The 25,850-nt window shown below is 46.6% G+C and overlaps 2 protein-coding genes across 3 annotated transcripts in view; both read right to left on the bottom strand.

Annotated features, from left to right (window-relative positions):
* The window catches only part of Rbm28 (RNA binding motif protein 28), a 30,016-nt gene extending 20,056 nt beyond the window's left edge, over positions 1 to 9,960 (bottom strand). Inside the window, exons 1-9 of one of the 2 annotated variants that reach the window (XM_015488309.2) lie at positions 9,707 to 9,960; positions 7,156 to 7,314; positions 6,736 to 6,830; positions 6,185 to 6,260; positions 5,483 to 5,575; positions 4,735 to 4,806; positions 3,237 to 3,432; positions 2,941 to 3,083; positions 816 to 888 (exon numbers count right to left, since the gene is read on the bottom strand). In XM_015488309.2, the coding sequence (XP_015343795.1) occupies positions 816 to 888; positions 2,941 to 3,083; positions 3,237 to 3,432; positions 4,735 to 4,806; positions 5,483 to 5,575; positions 6,185 to 6,260; positions 6,736 to 6,830; positions 7,156 to 7,314; positions 9,707 to 9,824 (1,025 nt within the window). In that variant the 5' untranslated portion in view covers positions 9,825 to 9,960. The remainder of the gene's footprint in view (positions 1 to 815; positions 889 to 2,940; positions 3,084 to 3,236; positions 3,433 to 4,734; positions 4,807 to 5,482; positions 5,576 to 6,184; positions 6,261 to 6,735; positions 6,831 to 7,155; positions 7,315 to 9,706) is intronic. The other variant, XM_048786070.1, reaches the window with a different exon arrangement.
* A 4,441-nt stretch (positions 9,961 to 14,401) lies between these two features.
* Prrt4 (proline rich transmembrane protein 4) lies at positions 14,402 to 24,447 on the bottom strand. The gene is given in 6 exon segments (XM_015488310.2): positions 14,402 to 15,256; positions 15,259 to 16,677; positions 21,515 to 21,640; positions 21,991 to 22,095; positions 22,180 to 22,903; positions 24,318 to 24,447. Coding segments are annotated over 5 exon segments (2,619 nt in total). The 5' UTR covers positions 22,829 to 22,903; positions 24,318 to 24,447; the 3' UTR covers positions 14,402 to 14,936.
* Positions 24,448 to 25,850: the final 1,403 nt, after the last annotated feature.

The following is a 25,850-nucleotide window of genomic DNA, read 5'->3' on the forward strand; positions in this document are numbered from 1 at the left end:
CCAAATATTCTACAATGAACATATAAGTTACCTATATAACAATAACAATATTAAAAGACTATACAGGAGAATAAAATACATACTTCTAAAAGTAGACCCAAATGAGCCTAGTGCACTAGAACTAAGGAAAGGACTAGAAGACATGCTTGAGGTGAACTGAAGATATCCTGAACTATAAAAACTTCAATCTACTGTTGGTAGGGCTGAAATAGCAACAACAAATGTGCAATAAGACCAAGTTCTACCCTCATCCCACACCACCACATTTTTTGGAAACAGCATGTCTTACTTATTCTGGACACTGCTTTAAAAGGTAAGGTAGTATGGAGAGAAAAATCATTTGTGACAAGTGTGTCACCCCAGTACTCCCTCTAAAACAAAGGCCAGAACCAAGATGTTCCTAACAGTTGAGATGCTAATTTGTTCCAAATAATGCCACCCAAATTACAAAGAATGAAATCTAAAGAGGACAAAATATCTGGACCCCTGTCACTCCTTACTTTCTGCTTTTTAGTTCTGATTCTCCTGTATGTCCCAGTGTTTGGTACATTCCCAGAATCAGATGTGATGTGCTAATGATCTAATAGCATGTAACTTTCTGGGCTTGGTAACATGAATATGCCCAAAGGAAGCAAGCACAGGAGGGAGCAGGATGGGAGGGGAAGATGGGATGGAGGAGAAAGAAGAAAGAGAGGTAAAAAGAAGAAGTGGGGAGAAGAGTTGGGTAAGTGGGAGAAGAGAGAGGGAAAAAAAAAAGGAAGAAAGGAAATCTGTCAAGGCAGTGAAAACAACAGTTCTCTAGGTAGAAAGCATACCTGATAAAAACAGTTTTGCCTTCACTCACATCAGAGGGTAATTTTCTCTTCTTTTTCTTTGAGACGTGTATATCTAAGGTAAAAAGAAAAATGAGTAGTGATTAAGGTTTAATTTTAAAAGAACTTATACAGGTGCAAGCCATATAACAAAGGGCTAACTTCTTAAATATGTAAAGATCTTGAATAAATTAATAAAAAAAATTTAAAGGTGAACAAAAGATATGCAGCTAAATATATGAAAAGATGCTCAAACTCAAAATTAAGGAAAAATATAGCAACGGGGCAGGGATGTAGCTCAATGGTAGAGCATGTGTTTAGCATGTACAAGGCCCTGGGTTTAATCTCCAACACAAGAAAAGAGAAGAGAAACTGCACAAGAAATGAAAGACTACTTTCACCCACAGATTGGCAAAATCAAAAAGACATGGAATCCAATGTAGTGCAGATGTGAGAAAAATACATTCCTATATAAGGCTGTGATAATGTACATTTTCTGGAAATATAAAATATGGAGGATCTTTTTCTTTTTTTAAATAATTTTTAGATGTTGATGTACCTTTATTATTTATTTATTTATATGTGGTGCTGAGGATAGAACTCAGTGCCTCACACATGCTAGGCAAGTGCTCTGCCAGTGAGCCACAACCCCAGTCCCAAACATGTAGGATCTTTAAGGAGAAAACATACACATAAACATATTATATTTTGTGTGTGTGTGTGTGTGTGTGTGTGAGAGAGAGAATGTCTGTGTTTTTGCTTATAACTATGTTACAATGTTCTCTAGATCCATTAGAAACGTAACACTGGTTGTCTCTGGGGGTGTGCCCTGAGAGTCTGGGGATCTAGATATAAGGGATATTCAATACTTATTTTGAAGAATAAACATATATACTTGTGTGTACACAGGAAATTTCCAGACAATTATACAAGAAACAACAGTTGTTACTTTGGGGAATTATTAGGAGGACTGTTGAAGAACTTTACTTTCCACATTACACTCTTCTATACTGCATTTTCTGGCTTGCTCTCATTATCATAGATTAGTCCTGTAAGTTTTTCAGGTGAAAGAATGGTCAGAGACAGCTGAATCTGGGATGTAGGATGCAGAGTCTCATGGTCCTTTCAGTATAAAAGCTTCAATTCTAAAGTGGCTACCATTCCAACCTCATAGAAAATCTTGTTTCCTCTGATTTCTCATATGCTCAAACCAATATGGAAGTCACAGAGCTGAATAAAAATGTCCAACTAGACAAGCCAAAGGTCCAGTTCTTGGTCATTTCTTTTTCTATAATGACTTGCCTTCCTCAATAAATGAGTTAACTCTCAATCAAGGTAGCAATAGGGATTTGTAACAGTTTTACAAAATGCTTGCAGAGGTCCTTAACATGAACTGAACTGTGTCCCTCCAAAATTCATACACTGAAGCCCTAATACCCAATGTGATTGTATTGGGAAATAGGGACTTTGGGGAGTTAATTAAAGCTAAGTGAGGACATTCAATAGGTTTAGTATCCTTATAAGAAGTGGAAGAAAGACCAGAACTCATTTTCTCTCTCCCCACATTGAAGCACACAGGGAAAGGCTATATGAGGCCACAGTGAGACGGCAGCACTTTACAAGCCAGGAAGAGAACCTCTCCAGGGACTAAATCACTCAGCACCTTGATCTGGAACTTGTGAGAAAATAAATCTCATATTTAAGCTTCCCAGTCTATGGTACTTTGCCATGGCAGCCTGAGTTCATTATTCAGTCATTTATCCCATCTCAACTCAAAAAAAGGTTGTTTGACACCACTTTGGTATTGACATGCAATATATCCTATTTATCCAGTTATTTATTCAATTTGGACAATGAAGACTTTAGTATCTCTGTATTAAACTAGGTTTTAAATTGTCCAGGAAAGAGTCTTAATCCTCAAACACCACTTTAAATTCATTTTGAAAACAAACAAAAATTAAATGTCAAGCAAAAAAAAAAACCTTAAAATGAAAGGAACATAAAGGTTTCCTTTTCAGCATTTAAACATAAATTTGGTTGAACAACTTAGGGTCCTATTTAAAGAGACCGGGGCAGAAATTATGTAACATGTCTCAATAACTTATTATTTATGAAGATCCAAGCAAACCTTCATCCTCTTTTTCTTCAGCACTGCTATCACTCTGTGCCAATCCCTCTCGAACATCAATGCTATCTCTTTCCTCCAGGTCACTGTCCTCATCAGAGTGGTCTTCCTCACTACTTTCTTCGGAAGCTGCTCTCTTGACTGCTCTGCAATGACATAGTTCAGACCTAAGGATCTGAGTTGTTTCATGGCTATTCCACTTCATTACGCACGTCAATTTTAGGAAGACAGGAAAATTCTCCCTCTCAGGGACAATCCTGTATCTTCCTCTATTGTCTCAGAACAGGCTCACTGCTTACCTCTTCTGAATTTGCACATGATTGGTCATTTTTGATTCTTTATTCTCCTCCTCCTCCTCTTCTTCTTCATCATCATCATCATCATCGTCATTGTCGTCATCATCATCATGATCATCATCTTCTTCTTCTTCCTCTTCTACCTTGCTATTCGTTTTAGTTGATTCCTGACATTTAGGTTTATGACTCTTCTCCTCATCTATGGAGGAAGGTAAACAAAGTTAGGAATTTCTCTAATAGCCAAAACAAGGTTGTTTTAACTGGAGCAACTAATACTCCAAGTTCCTAGTTCTTTGGTTTTTCAGAATTTCATAGATTTTTCTTTTTTTTTTTTTTTCTAGAGAGAGAGAGAGAGAGAGAGAGAGAGAATTTTTAATATTTATTTATTTATTTTAGTTCTCGGCGGACACAACATCTTTGTTTGTATGTGGTGCTGAGGATCGAACCCGGGCCGCATGCATGACAGGCAAGCGCGCTACTGCTTGAGCCACATCCCCAGTCCCATCATAGATTTTTCTTGACTGTATGGTAGGCCATTCATAACTACTGGTTCCACATCCTGAGATTCAACGAAACATAGATCAAAACTATACTTTTTTTCTCTGTAATCATTCTCAAAACAATTCAGTATAACATCTATTTACATAGCACTACATTGTACTGAGTATTAAAAGTAGTCTGGAAATTATTTATAATACATGGGAGGATACTGTAAAATCCATGCAAACCTACACCATTTTATATAAGAAACTTGAACATCCCAGAATTTTGGTATCTGAGGGGGATCCTGGAACCAATCCCCCATAGGTACCAAGAGACAATTATATATAAGAAGTGAAGCTATGAGGAAGGAAAAAAAGAAAAAGAAAAACAAAACACTCATCAACCAGATTTCTCTAGAGTTTGTCTCATCTTCAGAAGCCTGAAGGTTAACCTGCCCTAGAATTAGAGAACAGCAGCTCAGCCTCTCCGTATAGCCCACCACTCATATACTATACTCAGCACAATGATCACTCAGAGGACCAAGCATAAACTTCAATCTCAGTGAGATCTATTCTGAGACCCTGGTGGCTCAAAAACCAACTATTCTCTAAATGAAATTCAAGTTTCAAGTTTCTCTATTCTGAAAGTTTCATCATTCCCATGAAAAGTTGGGAAAAGAGAGCAAGTACAGGGAACAATAAACTCGGGCCCTTCCTCACCCATGTCCATACCCCATGAGTGGACTTAGAACTAAAAAGATCTTATTTTGGTATCAAATCACCAGATGGTCTGATATGAAGGAAGTGACACAAAGCCCTGGGCTCATTTCTGAGCCTAAGGAACTCAGAGTTTTTCCTGAATGCTCTGTTTTGGTTTTTTGCCTACTCTTGTGCTTTTGATGTCTCCAGCCCAATATTCTCACTCTGACAAGCAGTTTCCTTCATACTTTTTGCATAAACACAAGACTTTTTTTCACACTCTCACCCAGGATATCCAACCCTCCTATCCAATGCCTTACCTGGGGCAGAAACAGTCTTTGTATCTTTATATTTATCTTTTGCCACAGCCCAGTCCACTGCCACTGTCCGCCCTGTCAAATAGGAAAGTGGCATCAGCAAGGCTTTCCTCCTCCTTAATATTCCTACTCCTGTATATGACTTTCAACCCATGAAAGACAGTAATGGAACCAGTGGAGACAAGGAAACACCAGTTCAGAAATGACTGAACTTTAGCTGCTCTTTTTAATTCTTAAAACATTTTAAAATTACAAATTTTGCCTATCACAGGCACCACACCTTAGTAAAGATGAAGGAGAAAAAAAAAGGAAGAATTAGAATGTTGTTTCCAGTTAAATCAGCAAGTAGCAAAACAGGCATTCTGGACTAATGGGCACCCTACTCAAAAGCTAGAAAATCCCTTAGGCACAGTACCTGAGTAGCCTCAGTGAGTTTAATAGCCCATGAATGCTGAATAGTAGTCACAACCAAGAGGAGGAATCTAGATACCAACCTGCATCTATCAGTGATTAGGACATTCTTCATTAAAAATTTAAGAGGATACTCTCACCAAATAAAGACAGGAATCCTAGCATGTATTCTGTCAAGTTTAATCTCAAGATCAAGCACTAGAAATATCTTACCAAAACAGCTAGTAGTGACTCTCCACAGTGCAAACACCTTTTAAAAAAATGTTGAAAGTGGGTTACTGTGCTAATTCACCCAAATACCAGAAATATCTGGGTCATGGTATGGTTATAGAAAACTTACCTTTTATCTCTTTCATGTTCATTCCTTTGAGAGCTTTTCCTGCTTCTAGGAGGTTTTTGAACTGAACAAAAGCAAAACCACGCATCTTTCCATCTATATAAAATGTACAAAAAATTTAGAGGCAGCAGTGCGGAGCCACAAAGCACTAAGGAGATCAGAGCAACCTGGGCTGACAAAATGGCCCAAATCCCAACAACCAGCCAGGTAGTCCCTTCCCAAAGGCAATAGTTTATATTCTCTTGTTAAGTTAACCCTGACTCATGCTTGAGAAGAGCCAAGAAGTTAAAAGCAAAAGTAACTAATCTTCTAAAATTAATCCTAATCTATCTAAAAACCATCAAGGGACTAGCACTATTACTTGGGTTTTCATTACTTGACAAGTCCTGTGTCAGACATTTCATAAATAGCCTATCATCATATTCAATTCCCAGTCCCACCAAAAAAAGGAAAAAAATACAAAATAAAAAGGGTTTAGCAAATTAGTAAGATCTTATCTCAAAATACAAAATAAAAAGGGCTGAGGATCTAACTCAGTATAGAGCACCCCTGGGTTCAATCCCCAATACCATTAAAAAAAAAAAAAAAAAAGTACAGAGGACCCATGATATACATCTAGGGCTGATAAAGAGTAAGACATGAAGCTTGTATTTCTGGTTCAAGGCAATATGGAAAAAGACATCAGATGAAGATTGATATTAGTACCTGGCTTCCTTGGGATATTTACTTCCAGAACAGCTCCAAATTGAGCAAATATTGTTTTCAAGTCATCTTCTGAACACTATAGCCAAAAGTGAAGAAAGAAAAATAAGAAATTTATCTCATCAAATAAACATGAAGCATCAACTACAAAGATCATTCATTAAGAATAATATGAATATTTTTATTTTATTTCTTTTTTACTTCTGAAACTAGGTTATCAAAACAATTCTGAATTGATGACATCTTACTTTGCATCCAAGGGGCCAAAAAGGCAGATGTCAGAGTTTTTCCACTCTCCTTCATAGCAGATTTCCCAAAAAGGAGGGCATCTTACCATTCAATGTCCTTAAAAGTTATTGTTAATACAGGCCTATTTTTTCAAGTTAGTAGGCTGAGGTTCATTCCCAGGAGGAATTAAGCCAAATTATACCATCCTGTAAGGAGCTCTACCAGTGAGCATGCCTTGGCTCCAACTGCCTCCAGAACACATACAGCAACCCACTTTCTACATTTTCAGAAGGTATTTGCACTAAGTTAAGTTCTTTATCACTTACCTTAAAACTCAGGTTCCGAATAATTAATCTGGCTTTCTTATCTGCCACTTTGGCTTTCTTAGGCTTCAGTTCCTTCTTTGGGGACTCCGAACTTTCTAAAAATATAAAAGGCATGGAATAACTCTAAGCTCCAAAACTAATCACTTCTAAGTTAGACATCACAGGGCAAAAGCTATTAATAAGATGGCATTTACCACAATGTTAAGCATGATATTAACCAGGAACACCAGATTTTCCAAGCTGAGGGGGAAGCAAAGGACTCAAATGAATATCAAAATACACCAGGTGATTCTGGATATCAAAAACAAATTCAAGGAGCTCTAAGTTCTAAAGACTACCCAAGGCTGCTATGCCTCTTTCATTTTCATAGTGCTGCTCTCCAACCTGGGGGGAAACTCCCTTCAATTACTAGAAATTCACCATTTTTCTTCTTTTCCTTGGACTTATTCCTCAGTTTTTTCTTGGCAACAGTCACATTGATCTTGCAACCTTCAAATGTAGTAATCTCCTTGAGGGCCCTCTGAACATCTTCTGGCATGGAAAAAGTGACATAGCCAAAGCCTCGACATACTTTACTCCCTGGAACAAGAAAAAAAGTGAGTAGGGTGAATAGGACAGAAAATCATAAGCCAAGGACACTAATAAGTAAATCCTCAAAGGCTTAAGCTACTCCATTTGTGTACAATATGTCAAAATGCATTCTACTGTCAGTATAACTAATTAGAACAAATTTTTAAAAATAATAAATTGCAGTTAACATACCAAAAAAAAGAAAAGAAAAAAAAGCTTACACTAGCAGAGACCTTGTGATCAGTTTACCAAATGTCTCAGGAAAGAAAGATACAAGGCTGGCATCTATGACCCCTTTCCCACTTTCTCAGAAATTGTTAAGTTTCTTCTTCTTTTCTAAGTTGGTATTTTGCCGTTATTTCCTGTTTTCCCCCTTTCCTGATAATCTTAAGAGTATGAAAGATCTACTGGGCATGGTGGCACATGCCTGTAATCCCAGCTACTCAGGAGTCTGAGGCAGGATGACTACAAGTTCAAGGATTGACTCAAAATACAAAATAAAGAGGCTGGGGATATAGCTCAGTTGGTAGAGCACTGGGTTCGATCCCCAGCACCATCAAAAAATTAATTAATTAATTTAAAGGGCTTAGCAAGACCTTGTCTCAAAATACAAAATAAAAATGGCTGGGGATCTAACACAGTGTAGAGGACCCTTGGGTTCAATCCCCAGTAGTATATTAAAAAAAAAGATTTGGAGGACCCATGATATACATTAGGTCCCCAAAGAACTCAATATCAAATAGGAAGAAAGATCACCAAGGAAGGTAGGAAATGTAAGTACAGTAACTTTGAAAATCAGAATATAAGATTGCAGTCCCTCTTTAGAATAAGTCAGCAACAGGGTCAGGGATGAAGCTCAGTAGTAAAGTGCATGCCTAGAATAGATGAACAACAAATGCCTAAGGCCCTGACAAAAGAACCTCAAACAATAAACACTGCTCTGCAGATATTATTACCATTATTACAAATGCCTTAGCTATTTAGTATCAAATAAAACCTTTAATGCAAATTAGGTTCAGCAAGTTCCTTTTCCCAAAGAATAATCTGAGACAGAGGAAAGCAAGTGAATGTCACACAGGACATTAGTAGCTCAATTAATGCTTCCATACCAGCCCCATGTTCTTCCACAGGATTCCAGAGAGAAGAATATTAGGACCAGGCAGGTGATAATTATGAAAATCAACTGTAACCCACCTTGGCCCTTTTTTGGTATGTTTATTTTGGTTTAACATAGTTTGCATGATACAATTTTAAGTAATTTACTGTGTTAAAAAGGTCCACCCAGTACCTGCAAAAGAAACAGAACTTGTCTTCTGCTTCCCTTTCAACTACAATTGAATCTCCTCCAGAGATTCATGTGCAGTGTAACACAGGATACAGCTCCACATAAGCTGGTTAAAGTTGACACTTAACAACAGGAAAGCATCCCATGACAAGGATATCACTTCTTTTCTCTTGGAATTCCCTCACACCAAAAGCCTGCCTACTCGCCTTTCAAAGAATAAGCACAAGAAAAATCAAGACCCTTCCTAATGAAAACAACCAAAAATAAAGCATCTCAAATGTGGAGGAGTTCAATGCCCAATAATTATGTCTACACAAAGCATTCTCAAATACATTCAGAATCCTCATAAGAACCCTTTGAAACTACCCCATCTTAAAGAAGCTAAGAGACATGACACTACTATTGGGGAAAACCTAACCTCACCCCTCGCCCCTCCCATTCCACTGAGTTACAGCACTCTGTCCAATATTTTCCAGCTGCCTGGACAAGAAAGTGTATAAATTTTTAAATAAAAGAAGTCATTAATGATTTAGACAAAAGTACAAAAGATTTAAGGTGGTTATATATAGCCTATATTCTGAAGACTCAAAGCAGAACGCCCAGTCAATAGCATGTTCTTCCCTAAAAAGACTGTCACATGGAACTTTATATAAAACCAAAATAAAAGTTTTGCAAATATTCATCCTTTTTTTGTGTGTGTGTGTGGTGCTGGGGATTGAACCCAGGGACTTGTGCATGCAAGGCAAGCACTCTACCAACTGAGCTATATCCCAGCCCAAATATNTGGTAAAGCGCCCCTGGGTTCAATCCAAAGTACCAAAAGGGGAAAAAAAAGTTTGCTATTTTCATTATTACCAAATAAGATCACGAACATAAATGTGCATAATATAAACTGAAAGCGCTACAGAAACCTAAAACGAGGCTCTGACTTTCATAAACCGATCCTATAGGCCCGTCTAAAGCCCATTCAGTTTGAAAAAGAAACTCAATTCCCGGTGCATTCTCTCAGGGGCGTATAAAGAATAATTTAGCTCCCCGAAATTTGAAAAGGTGTCCTGGAAGAGATCCCGTCCCCAGGAAAACCCCAGCCCTCTCCTAGACCGTCCCGCCCCCTACCTTTCTCAGTCACCACGAAGCACTGCTTCACCGGGCCCACCTGACTGAACAGCTCTTCCAGCTGCTCGCTGCGGGCTGAAGGCGGAAGGCGACTCACAAACAAGGTCAGGCCGGCCATGAGACCGGGAAAACGAGGGTCGTGAGGCCAAGAGCGAACACGGCCACCGTACTCCGGTGGTAAAGACCGGCTGGAGTACAACAACCACGCCGACTTGCTGGGCGATCCCGGAAGTGCTCTTCACTCAAATGACTCCGGAGCGGAAAGCCTAGTGGGACGGGGAAGAAACGTTCCGGAATGAAAAAATAGTGACGCCCCGGGGGGGTGGAGATTTTGAGCGAGGCTCCACCCTCTGTCTCAACACCGATCCCTCCACTGTTGGAAAACATATCAACAGTTTACTCTTTCTGAAAATCTCACCTCCCGAAAATCCAAGATAGGCAAGAAAGGCCGGTTTGCTCTAGGCCTTATCCGGGATCTATCATATAACGAATGTTTTAAAATATTTTCTGAAGGGTCTCCACAGATTTCCAGTTTACGCGCTTAAACTGCAGGCAGAACGCACACGGATGTACACCATTCGGACAATTCTCAAATTCTCAGAGAATATAAGACTAATGTCATCTCGGCTTCACTGACAAAGTGTAGCTACTAAAGTATGCATACATAAAGATGGTTTATGGTTTGGACCTGGAATGTGCCCCAAATGCTCATGTGTTGAAGGCATGAAGGCTTGGTTGCCAATGAAGCAATGTTCCGAGGTCGGATTTTTGGGCAGTAATTGAATAATGTGGGCTCTGACATCATCAGTGGATTAATGCATTGATGTATTCATAATTTGAATGGACTTTTGGGGAGTGGTGGAAACTGAAGGAGGTGGAACCTAGTTGGAGGTAGTGGATATAGTCCTTGGGGGACTATGTCTTGTCCCCACCTCCCCTCCTCTCCTCTCCTCTTCCTTTATCTTCTTTTCCTCTGCCATGATGTTCTGATGTACCTCATCCCCAAACAATTAAGCCTAACGACCACAGACTGACTCTCTGAAACTTGAAACTATGAGCCAAAAATAAATTTTCTCCTCTAAGTTGTTTTTCTCAAGTACTTTGTCACAGTGACAAAAAGCTAACTAACACAGTACACAATTATGCTTTCAATAAATACTGAGCTCCTACTATGTGCCAGGCATTAGGGATAAAATCAGGGAGTTAAAAAAAAAAAAAAACAAGGTCCCTGCCCTCCTATAGAAGATAGTCTAGTGAGAGAGACAGACATTACTCAAAAAATCTTACAAATATATCACAGCATGTACAGTGCAAGATCATATCAGAACACACCCAAAGCAAACAAAGCACCCGACTTATGCGTACAGATTTAGAACCCAGTTCCAGTCAGAGACAGGGGATTTTCCCCCAGGTCAGCTTATCAGACAGATCTAAGTTTGAGAGATCTGAGCAGGAGAAGATCTGGATGCTCCTGGGTCCTGAAACACAAAGAGTATTTGCCATACACTAGGCTCAGGAACTGACCTGTATGCAAGACCATGGCATCTGCAGAACACTTAGCTGCAAAAAATACCAAAGCACTTTCTAAATCATTGCTTTTAATGATTTAGCATAATAGGTAGAAAATGCAGAAAGGATAAAAGGTAGAGTGAAAAGTAAGTTTCCTTTTCTCTTCAAGCCCTATCTACTCTCAATACATTTAAGGATGGATGGATGACTGGTTGGTAGTTTTGGGGGGGAAAGGGAAATTCTGAATATCAGATTTATGAATCCCTAGCTCCAAGTAAGTATTATGTACTTAAAAAAAACACACACACACACACAACACAGTTCTTTTTAGACACATAACTCAGGAGAGGGAGCACTGAAATACAAAACAGATTGTTAAGATTACTAGGTTAATCCTACCTAGGATAAAGAGAGCCAAATAGATGAGGGAAATGAACTGGATTGCTTGCACAAAGTTGTTTTGAGATTCCACATTCCTACCTGTTCTTTCTCTTTCCCTTCTGCACCCTTCACCTTAAAACCACAATTCCATCACCAAGGACTAAAATGCAAGCTTCAGGGCCCCAGCTGTGGTGAGGCCTTCCTAGTCTTGGCCTCAATATGTACAGAGGAGAAGGTTGTTCCAATATCTCTGCAACATTCTCTACTAATACTATTTGAAATACTTTGGATCCAAGTTTTTCTTAAAGAACAAAAACAAACCATTTCCCTATGCCCATCAGGGGGCAGCAGCTACCCACAGGGTAGGGTTCTGTGCCCCTCAGAGAGGACAACTGTATAGTTGACCCTTTCTACCCTCCCAGTAGTTCAGACCTGTGTCCCATCTATTTTTCTCACTTCCCTCGTATCCATTCATATAAGGGAGAGCACATTGTTCTTCAATCAGAAATATTTGCTCATCCATCTCCCCAGGACACATGCAGCGTTCTTTATTAAATAGTAAGAGTCTTGGAACCCTGCAACGTGGCTTCCAGGGGAAATAAACTGCCGGCCTGCCCCTCATCCATCACTGTGCAGGAGCCTGGAAAGGAGGTAAGAGAGGCTGGGCTCTTCTCAGCCTCTCCCAAGCCCCATCCCTCTGATTCTGCTATTCCTTGTAAACCAAACCTTCTGTAGTGCCAAGTCATTCTTGTTCTTCACAGTTAACACAACAGTAATTAATTACTGCTGCTATTTTGATTATTTATGTGATTAGTTGTTTACTGTCTCTTTCTTCAAAAGAACTGCAACTTCATAAAATCAGGGCTGGTGTCCTCCTCATTCACCTCTCTATCCTCAGCACCTATCATATTTTAAACATTCAATAAATGTTTTAAGAGAATGAATGGAGGTGAATTTGTCTCTCAGTCTTCCTCAGGACCAAGATTTGGAACTGCAGATGTATGCACTGGGATTTACCTGGACTCCTGAGAAACCTGCTTCGGGTATGGGATAAGGCATGAGACAAAAGGGAAGAGCTGTCTAACCAAAGTCTTGGCCTCTTTTTGAAGTCAAAGGGCTCGGGTAACTCTTACTGAGGAAAATCAACAGTGTTGGAGCTGGTGAGCACCAAGCTGTACTCCCTCCCCAACTCCTTCCCCACCAGCCCCATTCAGTTTCTGGACAGAAAAGAAATGTATGTGGGGGGAGGGGGACAGAGAGATTGGAGTTATCCAGGGCTTGACTACTCTGTTGGTGTGTGTGTGCATGAACCCAAGGGCCCTCAATAGGGAGGGTCAGAAAGAGCAGCTGGCAAGGATTAGAATGAGGAAGAGATGGCAAAAAGAAACTGCATGTGAGCAGAGGCAGATAGAAGGGAAAGTGGAGAAGAAAAGGAGCAATTGCTCAGAGCAGCAAGCACTCCTTGCATGACACAATGCAGCACTGATGCTGAGCCTGCTATAGCCACTATGACACCAGTGAGAAATGCCTGTAATTAGGAGCCTGGCAATTCTCTGGGCTTCAGCCCAGAGTGACGATGCAGCAAGAATTTCTGAGCCATGCTGAGCCAGGTGATGGAGGAGACATGGTCAGAACCATTCCAGACCCATCCCTCAGCCTTGCCTGTACCACCCACCTCCCATTTCTCTTCGCTACTCTTTCTCCCCCCAGACATTGCTGGCTCCCTTCCTTCCTCTGAGATCTAAGGCCCTGGATGCTCCTCTCAACCAAGACAGATCATCATCTGCAAGGAGAGCAGTACTTGAATTCCCCCACTAGTGCTTGGGACTTGGTCTGGCCAAGGGCCCCAGCTGCCCTGGGCTTCCCTGCCTGCTTCTCTTTTGGCTCCTAGCCTCCCATCTCTAAGCCTCAGCAGCTGATGGTAAGAATTGGAAGGAAAACCACTGGAGTTCCTGTTTTACCACTTTGAGCCTGTGTGTGCCCCTACAGGTCTCCCTGCCATGTGCAGGACATCTGCCAAAACACTGTCAGATTTTCATTTTGAACCTAATCCAACACTCTGCTTTTGTGCCATTCTAAATCACTGAATTTTAGCCAAATGACAAATGTGCACTATCTAGAGCTCCCAGCCAAATGCTCCAGGCAAGGGAGGGATTACCGAGGGCCTGGTGGCTGGATGTGTTTGTGGCTCTCTGCACTGTGAATTCTGCTTTGGGTGCTGGACTGGGGCTGAGGCAGGCAGTGGAAGACAGGCTTTCTCTGGGGAGAATCTGTGCCTATGGGGGATGACAGATCTGCAGGGGAGTGGGTAAGGTGGTTGTGAGCCCAGTTTCAAAGAAGCCCTCTTGGTGGGTAAAGAAGGCAGTTTTCTCTTTGTGAATCCCAGGCTGTTTGACAGTGGTTGGGGGACTGCTGGGGATTCTGGCTGGGGGTGATCAGGACCTTTTACATGTGTATCAATGTTTCCATGAAGGACTTTATCCCAAATAGTCCCTAGCCAGTAGTTCACTAAGCCCCAAAGCCAGGCTCCTAGGAATCCAGGCATTTCCACCAAGACTGAGAGTTCCTCCCCAACCTCTGAGGACTACATTTTTATCCCTATGAAAAACCACTTCTCAGAGAGTCATAAGGATCTTCAAGGGGCAGCTCCCAGGACCCCCACTCATCCCAGCCATGGGATAAGATTCCTTTGTCTTATGTGAAGGTGCCTGGTTCTGAGGCAGACGCACCCCACTTCCACTTCTGGTAGAACCACTGCTTCTGTAGTGCCATCTAAGTTTTTCCAAGAAGGTCAGAACTTTCTCCTCTGAAAATATTTTATTGATAAATTAACTCTGAAAGTGTTTATCTCCCACCCAACTGCTATAAGGTCTCCAGGACGGGCCATGGACCCTTCTGTGAGGAAGGGTCTGATGGAGAACAGGGAGTCTCACTCTCCACAGAGGTGGGGTTTCTGGGCATGGCAAAGGTGGGTATGGGGCAGGGGCAGGGCCCCAGGTCTTCTGAGGACAGTTCCTCTCACTCAGCACCAAAGTGGGAAGTAGTGGTCAGAGGTTGGAGCACCTTGGAGCTTTATTGCTGGCACAGGCCAAGGATAGTGAGATTCCTGCTGGCCTAAAATTACAGCTGAGGGCATCTGAGCCCAGGGCTCCAGAGAAGATGGCACTGAGTCCCAATCAACAGAGCCCGGCTGCTGACCCACCCACCCCATGGAGGAGGAAGGAAGCAGGGGAGCTATCTGACCCAGGCAGGATTGGGGAAAAGGTTACAGTGTGCAGGTCTTGGCCACAACAGGCACCACAAAGGGGCCCATGGGCAGAGCAGCGAAGTGGCTGCCCCTTCACAGGTCTATGGTGTCGCTCCCCACGCTCAGCTCGTCTATCTGTCGGCAGGCATCCAGGAACTGCTCCTGCAGTAAAACCTCCTTGGCCTGCAGCTCAGGAGCTGGCTCTGGGGAGTCGCGGGAGGGTGGGGACAAGGCCTGGTAGGATCCAGAAGCCGGGAGGCTGGGGCTGCTTCCTGAGGGCCGCGGAGGACTGAGGACGCAAACCAGTGGACAGCGCAGGGGCCTATCGGGGCTGGAACACAGCAGCATGGACGAGCTGTCCCGCGAGAGTCCACACAGAGAACCCGAGGAAGCGCTGCTGCCGGCGGGCCAGNGGTCCCTAGAGAGGCTGTGCGATAGAGGCCGAGCCCAGGCAGGGCTTCCCCGAAGGCAGGGCCCTGGAAGAGACCGGGAGCCAGCAGCGCCTCGCTGCAGAGGGCCTCCTCGATGCTGCGCCGCAGGTTGATTGGGGAGGGCGGGCGGAAGTCTACGGTGCAATCGCTGCAAGGGGAAGAGGCGGGGGACTGGGCCGAGTTGGCCGCGGTGCCTTTGAAGCCCGGGCAGCCACCTCCCTGGAGTAAGAGGTCTGGGCCTGGCCCTGCCAGGGCGCACAACTGAAGCAACTCGGTGTCGCCACGTGCGATGGCGCTACCCAGAGGCTCCTTGTCTGGGGGCCCAGTGACCCAGCCCCCTGGCAGGAGCGGAGCCGCATGGCCCGGGGACAATCGGAAGAGCTTAGCCCAGCAACGCGGAGGCACGCGGGGACTGCAGAGCGCGGGGTAAAGTCCCAGCAGCGCCAGCGGGAGTGCGACACCCACCTCGCCCAGGCGCAGGCCTAGCTGGAAGGCCCACCAGGGCCAAGGCCCCTCTAGGCCAGGTTGGCCTCCATAACCTAGGGCGTGAAGAACCTCGTAGCCTTGCAGGGCTCCGCTCAACAGCCCGAAAGTGCCAGCCACCGGGGCAGTGCGCGCCGCGCGCCGCCAAGACTCACGGGGGGCGAAAGGGCTGCGCGCCTGCGGGACAGGGGTAGATCCCTTGAAGCCAGACCCTCCCAGGGGCGCTCCAGCCCGCCGCCGCCGACCTCGCCAGCAGGAGAGCGCCAGCAGGAGCCCTGAAAGGAGCGCGGCAAGGAAGGCGTGCAGCCCGCGCGAGACAAGCCGCAGGGGCCGCAGCGGGCGATGCGCGGCGCTGCCAAGCGCTGCGGCGGCCGACAGCCCTAGCCCCAGAAGCAACAGCGCGGCCAATCCGGCGGGGCACCGCGGCGGGCGAGGCCGAGCCAGAAGCAGGCAGGCCAGCCCCAAGCCGGCTGCCAGGCAGGGCAGAGGAAGGTCCTGCAGCAGCAGCCAGGCCAGCGCCGGCAGCCGGTCCCGGTGCCCATAGGCGTCGTAGAAGAGTGGAAAAGCCCGCGTGGTCCCCGCAGACAGCAGCAGCAGGTCCAGCAACGCCAGGCAGGGGGCGCCGGGCGGGCAGCGCCAAGGCAAGAGGGCCAAAGCCAGTAGTGCTAGCAAGGCCACCAGGCCGAAGAGAGCGCCTGCCCCATACACATGGGCCTCCCAGGCCAGCCCCCAGTGAGCCCTGGCCTCTGTCCAGTCGGCCTCCAGGGTCAGGAAGAAGAGAGGCAGCGGGGAGGCAGGAGGCTGCACCTCATGGTCAGGTAACTCTCCCACACTGCAGGAGTCTGGCCCACATTCTGGCTGCACTGAAGGGTTCCCAAGGCTGGCAGGAGATGGGTCATCAGAGGTGGGGATGGTGGGGTCTGTGGGCAAAGAACGTTTTGCTGAGGCAATTGTATAGTCCCACCCTCCACCCACAGACCTCAACCAGATGCCTGAATACCAGTTCAAGAGTCCATCAAAACACCCAGGATGCCAACTTGTATAACAGATTAGAATAAATAAGTAATTTTAAAAACACCCCGGATATTCTTGTTCTATAGAGGAGACTCTAGGACTTCTTGGTCTCACATCCTCCCCTCCCCCATTCCAACCCCTCTGGCTGAAGCTTCCTCATCCTTTCCCCTTTCACTCTCTTATGTTTATTTTCCTCCAACAATCTTTGATTCTACTGGGGAAAAAAAAGTGTTTGTTTCTTTAAGAAGTTACAGAACTTTACTACAACTGGAAGGAATAGTGGATGCCCCCTCTAGTACAAATCCCCCATCAGAAATGAAGTTTTATGATAACAAAGATTTTTTTTGTTCCCAGTGCTCACATCTGAATCTACATGCCTAAATGGTTTGTGGTATCTAGTTAACAGTGGGCAGATATCCATTGAATAAATGAATTCTCATTTGCCAGATAAAGATACTGAGGCTCTGTAGAGAGATAAAATGACTTGTCCAAGGTCAAAGAGTGGCAATGACAAAAAAGATGATGTACCACTAGAATCCAGACCTGAGCACCAATCTGAGCCCCTTTCCACTCCAAAGCCTCTTCATAATTCTTGTCTGCTTATCTCTTGTTTTGTACCCCTGACTCCTAATTCCTACCTTGGTGGTAGGAGATACATCTGACCTTTTCAGGTATTCTCCCATGTTCTCATTTCAAGGAACTGACATGCATACACACACAGAGCAGGGGAAGAGAAAAGACTCTCTTGTCCCCAGCACCTTGAGGAAAACACTATTCTTATTACTACCCTTCCTGCCAACTATACCTCAATCCTCAGCCTACCCATGGCTGTGGCCCCACAAAGCCATTGGTCTAAGACTCAATATAGATGGCCCTTTGGTTCTCCGCCTTTTATAGAAGGTGACATTGAGTTGGACTACCCTGGGTCTCAAACTCCCAGAAAGGAGCAACTGAGGAGTTGATAGCAGGATAAGATGCCATCCGAGTAAGTGAGTTCCTCTGGGTCCAACATCTTCCCACATCTCTCAACAGAGAGGAAGTCAACTAAGCAGGGAGAAGAAAGACCCTGGTTCTACCACTCTCTTAGAGCAAGAGAGGAACTCAAAAGAGTTAGATCCAGGGATTCTTGCCATGGCCAGGTCACAAGGAAGATGCTGGAAGCTAACCCCTCCCTATCACTATCTCACAGGCTTGGAGCAACTACATATTCAGGTTAAAATGAAGGAAGAAAAGATGGTAGTGAAGGATGGGGACAGCCTGGTGGTGAAGGGAAAGAAGACTGGGCACAGATGGGAAGTGAGGGAGGAGTGTCTTCTATGGCTCACACTCCTGCCTCAACTGTTTGAACAGGTCCAGCTGAACAACACAGGAAAATCCTGGCTTTCACTGGGGACATAAAAGGCACACAAGTTCTAAGAACAAGGAAAAGGAGTAGGGGGCCAGAGAGCTTCTCTGGAGAGAGGGGAGGGCAAGATAGAATTGGTCAACTAGAGAGACAGAGAAGGTACAGCCAGAAAACTAAATATAGCAAATGGCAGCATACACCCTGATTCCCATTTGATCACATTTCTCAAGTAAGAAATAGGTAAGAGCGCCACTACATAGTATAGTTACAAAGACAAAAGAGATGATGTATGTAATATTCTTAGGAGTGCCTGGCATGAAATAATGTTCAACACAAGCTGGTGGTCCATATCATTATTATTGGCTAATGTTCATCACTGATCAATCATCAGTTTGTATTTGTGTGAATGTGACCATTCCTGGCCTCACACTAATTCTTGATTTACCTAATTAAAAACTGTTGTTTTTAACATCCTTCGCATATCCTAAGCTTGCGAAGAGTGAAGATCAATATACTGTCTCAGTTTATGAACTCTATTTGAGTTAATGACTTGACCATCCCAGAACACTCAGGAAGACAGTGGCCATCAGTTAAATGAGAAATCACCCAGCTAGGAACAGATAGCTTGGTAATTAGGAGAGGGCATCAGTCTGGCATTGGCAGGATCAAATAAACACATTCCCTTGTCCCTCATTCCCTGGTCCCCTCTGATGTTCTGGCCCAATGCACTGTTTTCTGGTCTTAGTCACTTTGCAATGACTGAGGTCCTACAGCAGCAGCCAGGCCAGTGCTGGTAGCCTTTCCTTAGTGGGCTCTACAAAGAGGAAGGGAGGTTCTGCCCCAGCCTGTCACACCTCACCTTCTCCTCATTGCTCACTACACAGACAAATGCAGCTCTCAGAGGTCAGCTCCACTTCATACTCTTCCATCTTCACCTTTTCCCCCTTGTGGGCCACAGGAAACCCCATCTCCCATCTTTGTCCTCAAGCACTATGGCAACTAGAGCAAATTTCAACATTTGTAACAATCCAGGGAAGGAATAAAAGCCAGAAAATAGGCAAAGTATGGGGACTGCTCAAGTGTCTGAGAGTGAGTTCTGAATTAGGAGCATTGTTTCCAGGGGTCAGAGCATTCTTAGTACATTCTAAGTGGGCCAGGCAAGGGTGGGGACAGGTAGGAGAAAATCCAACTTCTACCTTTGAAGGGTCCACTTAACCTCATTTTCTGTCTCCCCATTTGTGGCTTCCCCAGAGAGAGCCTTCAGTTTTCCCCCAGAAGATAGTAACCTGATTCCCTCTTCCCAGGATCCCGCTCCTAAACAGGGCACTCCTCCAGAGAGACTCCAATGTGACCTGTAGCCCCTCTTCACCTCAGGGGTGAGGGAGGAGATGGGATGTCAATGTGAGTAATCCATGAGGCAGGAGCTGACTGGGGAGGGGGGAGGGGAGGGGAGGGACAAGCTCATTCATGGAAGAGTCAGGCCTGATTATCCACCAGCTGCCCAGATCAAAGGGCTGGGGAATTGCATCTCCATCCTGGATGCTGTAGCTCATTTAGAGGCCTGGCCTCATCCTTCTCCCCACACCCACCCCCAGGATCCTGGAGAACTGATAAACATTGTAGCACTGATACTGGAGAAATATTTAACAACTAGGATGGAGCAAATGCTGGCTGCGCAGAACAGAGACCCACCAGGGTACTCTGGGAGTAAAGGCAAGCACTCAGGGAACTGAGGACAGGAGGGACTTATCAACTAGTCTAAAAGTTCTCCCATATGTTAGGACCTATACAACTGTTGGGTTGTGTATGGGCTAAATACAACTCAGTTTAAGGTGAAGGGAATCTAGTACAAGGAAGACATAGGAGTCCAAGGTGCAAGGTTGATGACACCTAGTTAAGAAAGATCTTAGAGGAGACACAGAAAGACTCCCTTTGTTCCCTGTTCGACAGTGCTACATATATATGCACGTGGATTTACACACATGCACGCACACACTCCCACGTGAGTGAAACCCATTGGTCTTCTCTCCAGGAGGCCTGTGGCCCTCCTGGGTTTATCCAGGAGGAGCAGCCAGGAAGAGGCTGGGTTCCTGCAGCCACTAGTGAGGAAGGGGGTGAGGGTGGGGCTGCCAGCCTGCGGAGTGAGGCTGCCTCTGAAACTGTCCAGACTCATTAAACCTGCCTGGCCAGCACTGTCATCCAGGCTGACAGACTGCCAGCCAGCATCCTTCCCCTGGGGCACAGAGTTGCCCCCCTCCCACAACAGTTCCTATTGTTGCTGTACACTGGCTAGATAGGGGAGAAGTCAGTTCCTCACCCACCACTTAGGGAGTGCTGTGACAATGACTGGAGGGAACCAGAAATTGGGGTTTGGTGTTAAGTCTGGGGCTGGCAGAAACTGGAGGACCAGGGGTATCCATGGCTGAGCCTAGTATGGGGTGGCTGAGGGGCTTCACAGGCACAGTAACCCTTTGCAGAGCCCTCCCCGGGGCTCCTGTGACTTCATCTTCCCAAGCACCTGGGCCATCTGCCCAGTGAGTTTATATGTGATTCCACAATAGCTTGGGGCCAGGGCTGTGGTATCTTCTGCAAGATAGGGTCTAGAAGTATATGTGGGGTACAGAAGCAAGGTTAATAGCTATAACTATATGAACTTCTACTTTGTGCCCAGCAGCATGCCAAGAGTTTATGTTATCTGGAAACTTTACAATATCTTGGCAAAATGAGTACTATTACTAAACCTTAGATAAATGAGAGGAGTTAGGCTCAAAGGGGTAAACTAACCTGCCCAAGGCCAACCAGCTAGTTTTAAGTAAGTAAAGGGATTCAAAGCCAGGTCTCAAGATGTCAGAGTCTGTGGTCCCTCCTCAGTATCACATACCTGTCTATATGCATGTTCTGAAAGGCTCCCTTGATCAAAGGTGGCATCTGTCTACTCACAGTCTCCTCTTCAATGTCTTCCCAATGAAGGGCCCAGCTCTGCCCATATCTGACAGCATGTCATGTCAGATCAGACAGCAGAGGAGACAGCCCAAAGTTGGTGTTGAGAGGGGATGCGGAAGTAGGCCAGGCCACCCAGAGTGGAGGGTGGGGTAAGTGGCAGTGCAGTAGAAATCATGAAGGAGTCCTATGCTGTTTGGCCTGACCCACCTATCTCCATCCGATTCTGCCTATGACTGCAAACCTTTCAGAACATTGTAACTTAACTCCATGTGGGATCTTCCCTGGCAACACTTGTTCTCAGACAATTTGTGTAGATTTCTCCATGATGATGATGAAAAGAATGATGATTATGGTTACAATAACAATGAAATAAAGGGTCTGAGAACACTGAGAGTGACTAGCATGTAGTGACACTGAATAAATAACTGTCAAGTTCAAATGAATTGTATACTTACCACGTTGCATCAGTGTTGTTTCAGTTGAAGCAGAGCTTAGGGAAGTAGCTGGGTCCAGCAGACTTGGGCTTGAGAGCTTCCTTTCCAAGGTAGGTAGGGGTGGGGACAGAGTACTGCCAAAGAACCCTGCAACAGGAACACATAAGGCCTACCTACACCAAAGGTTGTGGCCTTTGATGCTTGAGAAAAAAACCCTGTCCTTCTGAGGATTTTGCCCTAAGGAAGTCACTATCCTAGGAATTGTAGCCACATACTAAGCTGATGTACAATTTGAACTAAACTACAAGTGCCAAACCAGAGTCAATCTAGCAAAGAATATGTTTCCTTGCGGAGCAGTAGTCCTTGTCCTAAGACCTGGGAGAAGCATTACAGGCCTCCCCTGGGCAAAGAAAAGGAGGTATTGGACAGGCCCCTAACATAGCACCTGGCATGTAAAGGGTCCTATAAATGTATGTTGAAAATAAATGAACACTCACCTGGAGAATCTGACACTTTAGAAGCAGAGCTTGGGGATATTGTTGTGCCTGGGGGGTTCAAGCCTGAGAAGTTCCGGAGTGGGGACAGAGTAGTGCCAAAAAACCCTGCAAAAGGAGTGCAAGCTGAATCTGCCTCTTACTTACCAGGGGGACCCAGCAGAGACTCTCCTCAGATGGGTGGGTGCTTACCAAAGGGTCCCAAACGCCCAGCAATCTCTGCCAGGCTGGCTCGAAGGCTGGGAAGCAGGGGTAATGTTCGATGCCCAAGTGTGGGGGCTGCACCCGCTCTCAGTGCCACATCAAACTTCAGCTCCAGCTCGCTCTGGTGGAGCCTGGGAATACTGGATGGAGGTGCTGTCGCCGTCAAAGCAGTGGCCCAAGTCACAGTGCCCATCCTGGGCTGATAGGGAGCAGTGGGTCGGTCGGTGGGCCCAGAAAGTGGTGATGTGGACTCAAGAGTCAAGGAGGAGGCCCAGGGCACAGAACTGCCTTCAGCAGAGCCCCACTCTGGGGGAGAGTTCCTGGGGGAGCCCACCAGCAGTTCCCAAATGGGGTCAGTCCTCAGCACACTGGCAACCTCTTCTGGTTCCTGGCCTGGCCCAGGAGACAGAGGCTGGGTCTCTGTGACAGGGCTCCCCCAGACAGCAGCTGGTCCCCGAAGATGAAATTTGAAGTTAAGTCCCAGGTTGAGGGACAGCATAGAGGCCTCACTTTGAGGTGGCGGGGTCAAAGTGGTTAGAGAGGCACCTGGGACGGAGGAGGCAGGCTGGGGGCCCACAGGAACAGCAAGCAGGACCCAGCAGAACAGGCCCATCCCAAGGCAGCCATGCCCTGCCATGGCCCCACCTGGCCCCCTGAGGTGGCCTGAGTAGCAAGGGGCTCAGTTCTTCAGCACCTTTTGAGTACGAAGGTCCTAGAGGGAGGAGAGGCCTTGTGAGCCCTGGCTGCTGCCACCCTCTCCCTCTCCCAGGATCAGACATCCCAGACAGAGGCTTCTGATTACCGAGAAACAGGTGGGGTGGGGCGCAGGATGCAAAGTGTTCTGCCTAAGTAGAGAGACATGATGGCTCTTCTTGCCAGCTCTTTCCTGTACCTTCAGGCCCTATCACAAATCTCTCCCCTGCCATCCCCCACCCCCACCTCAACCTTGCACATTGAGAATTGGGTTCCTCAACATAGCCAGTGGATGGGCTTAGGCTTCCAGATGCAGACTCTTACCCTTCTTCCCCCACCCTTTTGTGGAGCCTTCCTACCTCCTTCAAAAATTCAGAAGCCTACTGTGGACCAAGCCCCCTGCTGAAAATACAGCTGTGAGCAAGCAAACCCTCATTCTGGGTTAGTTCTGACCCCCACCTTTGGCCTGATCTGAGATACCACAGAAACACTGGGCCCCCAGAGGGGCACAGGCCTGCTGGATCTGGCAGTGGCAAAGGCTGCTGGGCTCTGCCAGAGTCTCTAGTCGAGCAGAAGCTCCCTCCTCTCACAACCCTTTCCCCTTCCTGGGGCTTGCCTGCTCCCTTCCCCAAGACCCTAGAAGTATTTGGGGGGAAGGGTAGCTTGGCCATTACTGGCTCCCCAGGGGAGAAGGCCAGGCAAGCAACCTGGGTAAGGGGCAGCAGCAATAGATTCCCAGTCCCTCCCCAGGACTCTCCCCACCCGGAACACACATCTGGTGGGGGGAGGGAGGGTGAACCAGGGACACACGTGCACCCGGCATCCTTCCATCACGCACACATAGCCACACCTAGCACCCGACACACTCACCCACTCACCCTTCACACACCCCTGCACACATGCACACACATTCCATCCTGCTGAGCCCCCTGTCTCCTACATGGGTTCAGATCCAAGCGCTGTGAGCTCCTACCTCCCCTGTCTAGCTCTCTCCCTCTCACACACACACAAGCATATACAGTCAGAGAGGCACACACGCCCCTAACACACATTGGCACTGTACATACACACATCACACGCCGTCATCCCCCCCACGCCCCTACACACCCACCACCCCTCGAAGGCACACATGTACACACACGGCGCGCACACACACGTACACACTCCCCAGTCTGGACAGACCTGCTCCTGTCCCTCGCTCCCTTAGGCAGTCCTTCGCCTAGCCCCCCGAGAAAGGGCGGTCGCGGCGACCCCGGCGCACCCTACTGGGCAACGCTCCGCGGAGTCTCGCGCCTTCTCTCTGTAGAGCCCGGCGCCAGGACTGGAAATCGGGTCCCCAGCTCCCCGACGCCCCCTCAGCTCGTCCAAGTGACCGCAGCTTCGCCGACCCGCTGCCCCCTGTCTGCCCGCGGCCCGGCCCGCAGCGCTCTCACCAGGCGGGCGGCCGGGCTCCGGCTCCGGCTCCGGCTCCGCACTCCGCGCTCCGCGCTCCCTCCCCACGGCACTGCCTCCTGGCTGCGAGCCCGGCTCCCCGGCCCAGCCGCCCGCGCCGGGCTCCGCGGCAGCAGCGCTCTGACGGCCCTCCCTCCTGGCTCCCGCGCCCTCCCCTCCCCTCCTCCCACCCGGCCCGCCGCCCGCGGTCCACCCCCCACCCTGGCCAGCAGGCGAGCGAGCGCGCACAGCAGAGCCGAAGCCGCGGCCGCGTCGGGGTCGGGGCCCCACGCGCGCTCATTCACCCAGCGCCGCCAATCAACCGCGGTGAGCGCGGGCGCCTCGTTCTCAGCTTGCAGCTGGCAGTCACACACTCCCAGGGTAGCCCAGCGCACACATCTACACGCAAGCCATTCCCAGGAAACACACCCGCCGGCCAGGGCGCGCGCGCGCGCGCGCACACACACACACACACACACACACAGGCATGCACATAAGCCCGCGCGCGCGCACACACACACACAAACACGGCACACAGCAGCCTGCCCCCACGATGGCACTTCAGGCACTAAAAGTCATTCTATTACGTCATTACTGTGAGTGAGAGTATACTTCCACATCCTCACAAATCCCTGTTACGTTCCCATTTTCCAGCCAGGTAAATTAAGAACCAGAACATCACCGCTACACACCGCTATACAGAGACTTGAACTCGGTCCCTCTGCTGCCCTCCTCACCATCTTATGGTTGGCAACAGTTGTACTGCTACAGAGGAGCATCTCCTACACTTGGCAGGCCGACTGCCAAATGTCAATCTCTACACAACATCTCTTTTTGCTAAAACGGATCTTTCAAAAATACTTAGAGCTTCAGAAATGTCTGTAGAAAAAAAAAATGGTGAGTTGAACTGCTTGTGAGAATTGGATTACAACTTGTTTCCCATAAGAGGTGAGAGGAGAATGGTAAAATCAAAGAGCATCCAGCCTCCAGAGAATACAAAAGAAACCAAGCAGAGGCAGCCTTGAGGATGACCCAGCACTGAGTAGCCACCATGGATGCTTCTGGAAGCGTACCCTGCTAGGCTGCAGTTGTGACTGATTTAAGCAGTACTTGCTCATTTATGTTACTCTATATCCCTTCATGTTTTCTTCCAAAAATGCTAGTATTTAAAATATCGGGAGAACATAAAACCCCTGAGGCTTCCTGTACCATTCAAAGCTTTCTCTCAAAATTCAGACATTCAATTTACTGAGTGCTGAGCACCAAGGTGAATGCTCCTAAGAATCTCCTCCCTTATTCCTCATCACAGGCCACAGAGAGAGAAAAATTATTGTCACCATGTTACAGCCCTGGATGTGACTCCAAACCTTCTTTCCAAGAACCCCCCTTCTGTTCTGCAAGGCTAGGACAGGGTGTGTTGCTTAAACAATTACCTAGGTAGTTGAACACCTGTAATCCCAGCTACTGGTGAGGCTGAGGCAGGAGGATGACAAGTTAGAAGTTAACCCGGATAACTTAGCAAGATCCTCCATTTC

The sequence above is a fragment of the Marmota marmota genome, unplaced genomic scaffold, assembly GCF_001458135.2.
Source record: "Marmota marmota marmota unplaced genomic scaffold, marMar, whole genome shotgun sequence".
Lineage (NCBI taxonomy): Eukaryota > Metazoa > Chordata > Mammalia > Rodentia > Sciuridae > Marmota > Marmota marmota.